This window comes from Mesitornis unicolor, unplaced genomic scaffold (assembly GCF_000695765.1).
Source record: "Mesitornis unicolor isolate BGI_N332 unplaced genomic scaffold, ASM69576v1 scaffold31070, whole genome shotgun sequence".
Taxonomy (NCBI): Eukaryota; Metazoa; Chordata; class Aves; order Mesitornithiformes; family Mesitornithidae; genus Mesitornis; species Mesitornis unicolor.
Window position 1 is genome coordinate 98,868 of NW_010158098.1, and position 10,138 is coordinate 109,005.

The 10,138-nt window shown below is 35.2% G+C and overlaps 1 protein-coding gene across 1 annotated transcript in view; it reads right to left on the minus strand.

The window, feature by feature from the left end:
- The window catches only part of ZRANB3 (zinc finger, RAN-binding domain containing 3), a 38,370-nt gene extending 28,656 nt beyond the window's left edge, over nucleotides 1-9,714 (minus strand). The window contains 1 exon segment of the mRNA XM_010182621.1: nucleotides 9,563-9,714. Within this exon segment, the coding sequence (XP_010180923.1) occupies nucleotides 9,563-9,714 (152 nt within the window).
- Between the last annotated feature and the right edge of the window lie 424 nt (nucleotides 9,715-10,138).

Here is a 10,138-nt window from a genome sequence, read left to right on the forward strand (position 1 = left end):
ATCTTATATAACTTACTACTTTTATAAGTTACAAACCATCTACTTGCAATAGCTTTGTAACTGCACTCCTGACCCAAGTTGTTAGGGATGGAGTGACGAAAACAAAGGAAGAAAACATAACAAAACAATACTCCCAAGTCTGCACAGATTTACACAGGAAAAAAGGCAGGAACATAATTATTTTTAATAGCGATGAATGATTTTGGGGACTTAATAACTGCAATCTGCAACTCGGTGAAGACATTTGTTTGCAGACAACTAATACACAATTCTAATTTTAAAACAATGTCAGTTTTTGCTCACTTCAAAGACTTTTTTTCATTTAATGCTCATTGTTAATTGCTTGAACTGAAGTTTACAAAACAAATTTTTCTCTTTGCAGATTCTTTCAGAGGTCAACTGCTTTCAGTACACTAATCATGTTTTTTAGAAAGTTTGAAGCCTGAAATCAATCGGAATGCACAACAACCTAGTGCTGCAGAGTTTTATAAACTCCTTACACAAATGCAGAAAATGAGTAGGACCATAGCAATTAGCTGCAGGGCAAAGGCATCTCAAGAATAAACCAAGGACCTTCTTCAACAATACAGTATATTTAATTTAAGGGTATTGGAACAAATGTACAAATATAGCAAAAACCAACAGTACATTGTATCCAAGTAGCATCTGGTAGTAAGGAAATGTGGTAAAGAGGACAGGAATGCAAATGTTCCTTGCCAACTTGTGCTGACAAATACAGTACTCTCAGCATATCAACATATATTTTAGTAGAATTGCATAAATAAAGAAATGTTAATTATGCCAGTTCAGACACAGAGAAATCAAAGTGAGAATACATAAGATCCTATTGCACTGTTCTTTGGCATATGTGAACTATTTGCATCCACATTCTTTCTTTCAGATAACAAGCTAACATGAAGAAATTCAGAGTGATTTACAAATTGCTCTGACAATTAGAAGCTGAATAGCAATTAAAATAAAAAGCCTTAGAAATATGTCAACCACAGGAACAGATGTTTATTCCATAAAATGAGATTTCTTTTCATTAGAGTGCACTGTAGCCACTTAAACTTTGATGACTTGAATATCTGCCAAATAATAAGTTGTTGTTTTTCTTTTTGCCCTCATTTTCAGACTGCGCTCAGAGGATCTTTGCTGCTATGGAATATCTTCTTTTTTCATGTCTATTAACGTCCACTTAATGTGTCTGAGGTGCAACTTCTTATGTAGCAGTGACAAAGTTGCTGGCTTTTAAATATTTATAGAAACTCATAAATTTGTTGCTGGTAAAGTAATGGAAGTACAAAGTAACTGCAATCATTCTATCCATAACATGACCACTCTTAAAAGATAATAATGGTAAAGTAATCAATACAGTTTTATCTTCCTTGTTTCTGCAGTACCAATACAAATAGACAATCCACAGAAACACCCATATGCTTAAAAGTTACATATCAATAGTGATATTTTCTTATTTAGTTAAGTATTGATTCTCTTCTCCCACCAATATGAAATAGCTTTGTCAAAAGTAGTTTGGATTTTCTTCCTATACTTGCAACCCATACATTTTTTAGTCATTTAAACATTCTACTAGACACATCAGATTGATATGAATCAGGTACGCAAAACTGTTTTTAAAGCTCCAGTTAGAGTATCTGAATGTCTTGAGTTATGACACAGTTAGCAACATGAATCACTGCTTTGATCCACACTGTTCATACTCAAATTCTTGATGTGCTAGTTTTAAAATTGCTGATTTATGCCAATTAATTTACATTATTGACACACTCCATAAAAGTTTTGACATGATGCACAAGATGAGTTTATGATACAGTAGAAGTTAATAAAACTAATATAAGTGGAAATTGAGGCTATTCAAATTATTTTATGACCTAGTGCATTTTTGAGCATTCATCCTCTGTAGCTTTCACAGTTTTAAAACAAGAACCTTAAAGATGACTGCTTAATATAGTTACAAAATATGAGAAGTCCTGTTTTTTTTTCATTAGGCTCTAGGGCAATGAAAAATAGCTTACGTTACTGAGAGGAAAGTCATTAAGTGTTTTCAGTTCATAATCACAATAATTAAATTTTAAACGTAAAGAACTTCCTCATCATATAGTCCAGGATCACACAGAACTTAAAAGATATCTAACAGTTGCATTAAGCTGTTAAAAAGCAATACTTTACACAGTCTTAAAATAGAGACTGCATATGCAGCCTCTATTTAAAACAAACTTCAGCATGCTCTATATTATTGCAGTCAGACAAGCTGCCAACATGAACATAAAGGTTCCATGCTGTCAAAGCACAAGAAACAGATCTTCAGCTACATAGAAGGGACAAATATGTATTTTTGTTTCATGTATTTTGACTGCAAGAAGACAGACTTCTTGTTCTCTAAAGTTCAATTAGTCATTTCCTCTCAACTGGTAGTTACCCAATCTGAGCTTCATCATTCATATCCCATCTGTTCATATGACACCTTAATAATAGCTCTATCCAAGAATATAAATCAGAGCTATGATACGCAGTTTCATATCCTGTTAGAAGCTCAGCCCACATGGTCAAAAGTTTCAGAAAAGCAGGGAACAAAATCATTTGAGATATCTCAGTTACACTTACTCTCAGCAGTGAAGTCCAACTGTACAAAAAGCACCTTTTCATTTTTAAATGTCTCCCTTCGTAGTGAATCCTGTGGCTAGCATTTGAATCTCTGTCCATTTAGCAAGGAAATCTGCAATTTTTTGCTAACAGAAAGCATGAGAATCTCATTGCATGTGCTGCTATAATCTTCCCATTATTCATAATCCTTTTGCAGTTGTAAGGTTTGCAATGGGCTTCGGACACAGTAGTATCTTTCATAAAAAGAAGGAAACCACATAGGCTGGTCTCCACTAGGATTTAATAACCCTTTCATTTTGAGATGTATTAGCTTTAAAATAAAACTACATTTTCCATTAAAATGCAAACACAAAGAGCAAAACAGGGAGCTCTGTGTAAGAAAGCATCCTGGTAAGTGAATATGCATGCAGAGAAGAGTAAAAGGTTTACTGTGTTAGTTCACCTCAGGTGCACAGAGGTCCAGAACCTTATTTTTGATCCCCTACACACAGAAGAAGAAATGCAAGCACCTGAGGTTATACACAAAACCCATCAATGTGTTTGAAGCTTTCTTCTAAATGTAAAGAATCTGTAATTTAAGGAACCACACAAAGCTGGATGAGTCAGAAGCCCAGAACCAGATATTCACGAGTTAGCACGCACTATCAGAACAGTGCTGTAAAGGCACCAAGCAAAGGTACACTTACCGATTCGTACTACAGCAAACCTTGGAGAAAAAGCAGAAGTTAGCAAAAAACAGGTGAAGGAACTAAGGAAGAAACTCAAAACCTAGACCTTTGAAAGCTCTGGTCAGGAAAGTTCTGGAAGAACAGAAAGTGTAATTTTTCAAACCTCAAACAGCAAAGAAAAGCTCCTGGTTGCGTTATGTCAGGAAGACTGGAACCAACTTGGCAAAGAAGAGGGAGAAGCAGATCTTTAAAATTTTATGCAGATGAGTTGATTGCAGAAGCAGAAGGAAACTGAGGCTAAGCTCATGTGGCATATGGCACACAGCTACACAAAAATAGTCTGCAGCAGAAAGAGGTTAATACTAAAACAGTTTCAGAAAATGAGTTTCAGGGAAGGAAAAATTGTGTAAATGAAAATCTTTTCTATTTCTGTGTCTGGGTTACATTCATGTCACCTTTTTTGAAATGTTAGCAACATTAACCAAGCAAACTCCACTGTTAAAGTTTCTTATATTATTTATGGCTACTTCAGCAAGGTATCTTTGCAAAGATAAAGATCTCAGTTTGAACTTTGCTTTTGCAAGAATACCAATTAACAACACACTGGCATACATCTAAGGTCTACACAACCAAGAATTCTGCTAAGTCATAAAATCAATGCTAGAGGTTTCTTGTAACTCCAGAAATATTTTGCAATAATTGTCCTCTCTAAACTAGACAGTTCTGCTTCCTTATATGGAGGGTTAAAAGCTAAAGGAGTATAGCAGTCCAATGCAACTACCACTTGCTTGTGGAGATAATTTAACTTTTGGATTAATTTTCAATAGCTGTATATCCAGAAAAAAATAGTTAGAACCACAGGTAACTTTTTCAGAACAACTCCTTCAATTTTAAATGCATTTTCCAAGACAAACCATCAAAGAAGTAGCACTTCATTTCTTGAAACACTGAAAAATTTTGTTACTACTCAAACAAATTAAAGCTGTTTTTGTTAATGCAGTCTTTGGAACATGTTGTACAGAGGAAGCTTGCATCTTTCTTTCACTAGTGTGGGTGTCCTGATATTCTTGGGATTCTCACCTACTCATGTGAGTCAGTTTTATATAACGCTACAACATATAATTTACCTCCTACTCACAAGCCAACACTTTAGCACTAACATCTTAACCAAGGGTTATTTAAGGAATCTGAACTTAGTACATTTTTATATAAAACTGCGCAAGCAACCATTACATTTGTGTGTCAGTAATGCACAGCACGCAGTCCTAAAACTAGAACAAAGAGAGCTGACTTCCATACTGAAATAATCAAGGTTGTTTCACCAAAAATAGAACCCCAGAAGATTTAAGCTAGATGATACCCTTGCTCTTGAACTACATCAGGTATTTAAAAAATAAAAAACAAGCCTCAAGCTAATGTAAAACGCACTAAATTGTCACATCTGCAGTGTTAATAATTCTCTAAAGAACTGCAGAAGAGGATGGTTGTGCCTTTTTATGCTTTTCTCCACCACTCCTCAACAGGTAACTGCAAAAAACATTTAAAATGCTTTACTAAGATTTGAAAGCTATGAGAGGACATTTGCCAACATATTCTAGTATATTAGCTTTGACAAAGATGTGTGAAATAACAGATATTAAAGGGGTCAAGTTGAAAACTAAGCTCAGACACTTCAGTAGGTTTTAGAATTTATTAATTGAACTGTTAACTGACAAAAATTCTAGTCAAGAAGACACCTAGTAGTGATAGTGAAAACTCTATCCATTCAGTCACTGGCTTCAGAGACAAATTCATTCACCAGCTGACTCAGTGCAAGAAAAATTCGCTTCAGTTAATTGGAACAGTTGGAATAACATCAACTAGTTTCAACTACCGAAAATCTAGGCTAAAAACCTTAACCTCAGTATTAATTGGCATGACTGAAATAGATGTGATAAAACAGTAGCTCTTCCTTACTACGTAGTCTAATGACTTTCAATGCAATTTATGTACCTTTCATTACTTTTCCAATAAACACTGCTTTCACAAGTGACCCTCCTTCTGCAGTGATCTGCACTGCAAGAGCTGCAGAACTACTCTCTTCATGTCTTCTTCCCTTGAAGTTAGCTGAATCGGGTAATGGGGAAAAGAATTACCTAGAGAAGCGTCTCATCACTAGTCTCTTCATTTTCAACTGTTCCCAGATTCAATTTATTTCCCCTCCAGTACCCCAAGCTCTCAAAACCAGTGTTTAGTTTTCTCCTACACTTGGTTCCTTATCCATACCAATACTCTGAAATACTTCTGCATCTTCCAAATACTCCAAAAACAACCATCCATTCAACTGTTGATAAAATATCCCACTTCTTTTCTGACATATATATCTGAACTAAGCAATCCTGCTGATCTTTTCTACTTTAATTTATTCTTTCTACTCTAACTCGTCCCCTTTTCAACATAGTACAAAGACACCATAGAGCATGTGGATTTAAACTGTTTACACAACTACCTTTTTCAGTAGTTTTGTCTTCTGCCCGAGTTCTTCCTCTCCTTCCAACTTCAATTCAGAATTTGACTCATACTTGTTTAAAACCTTACTTTTTCTCACTCACGTTAAAGCAGCTTGTCTCACATACTCAAAACTGATCACTTTCATTCTGCCCTCTCCCTGATACTTATAAAAACACCAATTTTTCATTGTGGATTCTCCCACTGCAACAGAGCTAACACTAAACTCATTTCCCCTCTCTCTATCACTGCTGACAACCTATTACCTACACTTGTAGTCTTTATCTTGCTTGCTTCTTCTCTTCCATTCTAATAAATTGTGCCCTGCACTTCTAAAAATACGTATTTTCTTCTCTATTCCTGCTACTAAAAGCCCACATTTAAGCCCAGGTAAATTCTCAGATTACTACTACTGCTTTTTTTTGTTCTTAAAGACTTTTTTTAACCCCACACAGTTCCTCTCTTGAATGATGTTGTACTTTCACTCACTGACAATGCATTTTTTGTTCCATTTGAATTGCTTCCCAGTTCCTCCAGCATCGCTTCCAAACAAGCCTCCCTGGCCATGAAAGCTCTGCAGAATTTGGCTCAGTCTCTCATTCATACTTCCTGCATCTGAACCTCATTCTGTGAGCTAGCATCTTCATTTAATCATCTCTCTCTCTCTCTCTCCTCTGGCACTTCTCGGATGTGAAATGTACTCTGAAACATTACAAACCAAGTTCTTTTAAAAAAAAGAAATATTTCTTTAAAAACACAGCACTCACAGAGCTACTCCATATTTAATTGCTGAAATGTATAACTGCTTGATCCTCTACACATTCATTAAATAGCCATTCCATGCTTTTTCTCCAAGGATTATTTTTCAGCTTTGTTTCCTAAGACTGGAAAAAACTGCTCATTTATTATGATGCAGGGTTTAAGGACGCAGATTTATCACAATATTATAATAATTTCATATACCTAAAATGAGTTACTGAATGTCTTGGAATAAAATAAGATTTTTTTCTCATGTTCAAACATCTATTTCAGACTATCTGAGCACAACCTGCTGAGACTAGAGAGAGAAATCACATTAAAAAGTTACCAATATTTTTATTCCCGGTTCTCTCTGATCTGAAGATCTATAAATACTGGAGACACTTGTTAATGGCACTTGATGCTTCAAGTCACCAAGTACAAATTAAAATAAAAATGAAACATCCATAGGAATATTCCTAGACTTTAAAATTAAAAAAAGCGAAAGGATTTTCATTTTCAAACATGCAAATTTAATTAATTTGCCATCATAAAGTCAGTGTAACAAAAACAGGAGAATAAACAGATCTCTCCAGAGAGACTATGATTAACTTTATCTTGTAGGATTTTGAATTTAACAGTGAATTAATAGGTTACTCCCAGCCCCTTCCTATTGTTCTAATAATAAGTCCCTTTTCATGCTGGGTGCTTGTCTAACCTAAGATAATATTAATTGAATCTCTTCAGCTAACAGTTGAGCACTTTGTCTATACCAGTCTCCTGCCACTACAGCAAAGCATGGATTAAGTGAAGACTGGAAAAGGGAGTGCATAGCCTGAGGCAGAGAAGAAAGAAGAGCTGAGATGCACATACTGCTTACTCCAAGTCCTATGTTTTTTAAACTATAAAAGATCCCTTTATGGAAAAGTAACAGACCCTGCTAAAATGTACCACTGGGAATACTGAAAGGCTTAAATCATTAAGGAGAACACAAAAGGGAAAGATTTTGGTGAGCCAAGGGCTGACAAGCTAGTAAGAGAATTCATCTACAAGAAGCAGAAAAGTAGATCAGCCTGAGCAAGGGACAAATTTTAAGAAAAATACTCCTCAGGAAAGTTTGAATTAATAAGTTTTATTTCAGACAGAGGCTGGCTGAGAGCATGCACACAATTCCTCAATTTGACCCAGCTCAGATACAGAATCTGCTACGCCAAGAAACAGTATTTCTTGCAATCATGATGAAAATACTTTCATACACCTGCCACAGTAAAACCATCAGTGCCATATTACTCAACAGCCTTTTGTTAGCTAAGAGTTTCAAGACAAGAAAACAACATAAAGCCCATAACACTAATGAAAAGAATATAATTCCCTCCTTGGCAGAAAGTCATTAGCCTAGGTTTTACAAACCTTTTTAGATACTTATTGCAGGCAATTGTTACATCTCAAACAAAAAAGATAGAAGAAATACCTGATTAAAATTTATCTAGTCCTACAGTTAAGCTGCTTCTTGAAGAACATCTATATGATATAATATGCTGCAAAAGATTATGCTACTTTCAAATACACCCACTAGCCTACATTAATAATAATTAAAGAAACTATACACATTTCATGTCTTCTGTTATCTCACTATTTGTATATACAAATACACCTCAACTGCATACTATATAAACCTCATTTCCTCTTATTAGAGTCAGATCAACTGAGATATGGTAGCCAAGGGCTTTGGATTTATTAAATTCAACTCTAATGTAGACTTTGCTGTCTATTCTATCAAAGTCTTAGTGATCCATTAAAACTGTAAGCATTTATTCACACAGTCAGACTGTGTGGCAGGAAAGTGCCTAATATGGCCAATGATCACAGAGAAGTTAATGCCAATACAGCATAAAGCTTTTTAAATCTCAAGCTTGCATGTTAATGGCTGGGCTCATCTTTCTACTCTGCTACCTAATCTGGCAGCATAAAATAGATGGCTCGCTTCGTTCCCTGAAGACAGTAATGTAATAACTGCCAAAAGTTTTTGGCCAAATGAATAGAATTAAAGCAAAAAAACCTTCAGAATAAATTTTAATTGATCAAAAGTTCCATATAATTGCAAGAGCTGATGATAAACGTTTCCTTTCCATTGTTTCACCCTTAGAGAAAGAGATGCACATTTCTTCTCTCCTGCAAAAAAACCACAAATGCTAGCAAACAACCCCTTAGACCCTAAGCCTCTTGTCCAAGTAAGATGATGAAATTATCAGAAACTAACTTTATCCGTCTTTAAAACCTAAGCTAAAAGAATTTAATTTGTGCCAGACCTATAAAATACCATTACTTTCCAAAAGAACAAATGTAGTTTCATGGCTTTAAGTTGCAATTGCCTAATTTTCTAAAATTTATACACGTGGAAATAGCATTTCCCTTCCTCCTTCTTTGCACCAGTAATTCAGTAACAAGCTCTTACTCAGCAAATTATTTCCAGCCTTTGCTGCATAAACCATTTTTCTGATTTATCAGGTACTTAATTGTTGAATGCCTGCTCTATCAGTTGTGGCATTTGCAAACTGAGCTCTCTGCAAGGCTTCTTCTGCCCTGCTGTTGCAGCTCAGTGAGTTCCAGAACAGCCTGATTACATGCCAGAATTGTACCAAGTTTAAAATAGAATACCACACAGATGCATCAAGATCTGTTAGTCATTCTCTTAACAGCTCTACCACGCCATTAAGAACTAAAGAAACAAGTGTGAATTAACTTATTTTAAGAATTCTCTATTAACATGATAAAAAGGATGGTCCTACTGGTATCAACCTTCTCTTACATGGGGAGATCTTTGATACTACAATCTCCTTTTGCATACTGCATTATTCTTCATCCTCTGGGGGAAAACAAAAACAAAACTCTCTCATTTTAAACCACGTTATCCTATAGTTTACCAAAAAAAATATGTAATATAACTCACCTAAGAGCTGCTGGCATTGCATAGCCTTTGTAAAAATTTATTTACATTTACCTAAAATAATTCTTTTTAGCACATGATACAACAATTATCTCACCTGCCACTTCTCTGAAGTGCAAATACAATGCCTTTCTCCTGAAAAGGAAGCAGTTTCTTTCTCAGTCTTTCAGGTAGAAAGGACAACTTAGCATCAACATTTTCTGAATGAGAAGCTTCGAGTGTAGGTGTTTCCTGGAATGTACTAGCCATGTTGAACCTAAAGAAAAGAAAACAAAACAACAAAAAAGATGTCTTACTTAAAAGACAGGTTGGCAATACATTACAGAATAAAGCTTCATAGAACAATAATAGTCACTCCATCTTCAAATATCCAATATCTACACAAGTCTTGAAAATTCTCCCCAGAAAGCACAAAATAATGCAGATGATGGAGGATGAGTCAACCACCTCAGTATCAATAAAATATTGTAACTATTCCAGTATGAAGAGGTCATCATGTATCACATCCTTGATGCTATCGAACTGTTATTTAAGAAAACTTCCTAATCATGGATGAAAGTTATTGGCCATTCAAACAGAGTTTACTTAAAGACACTGGGATATAACTCTTTTAGCAAACTTTTTTCAGAAGAGTTACAGAGAAAAGGTTATTTAACCTGCTGACGATGGAACT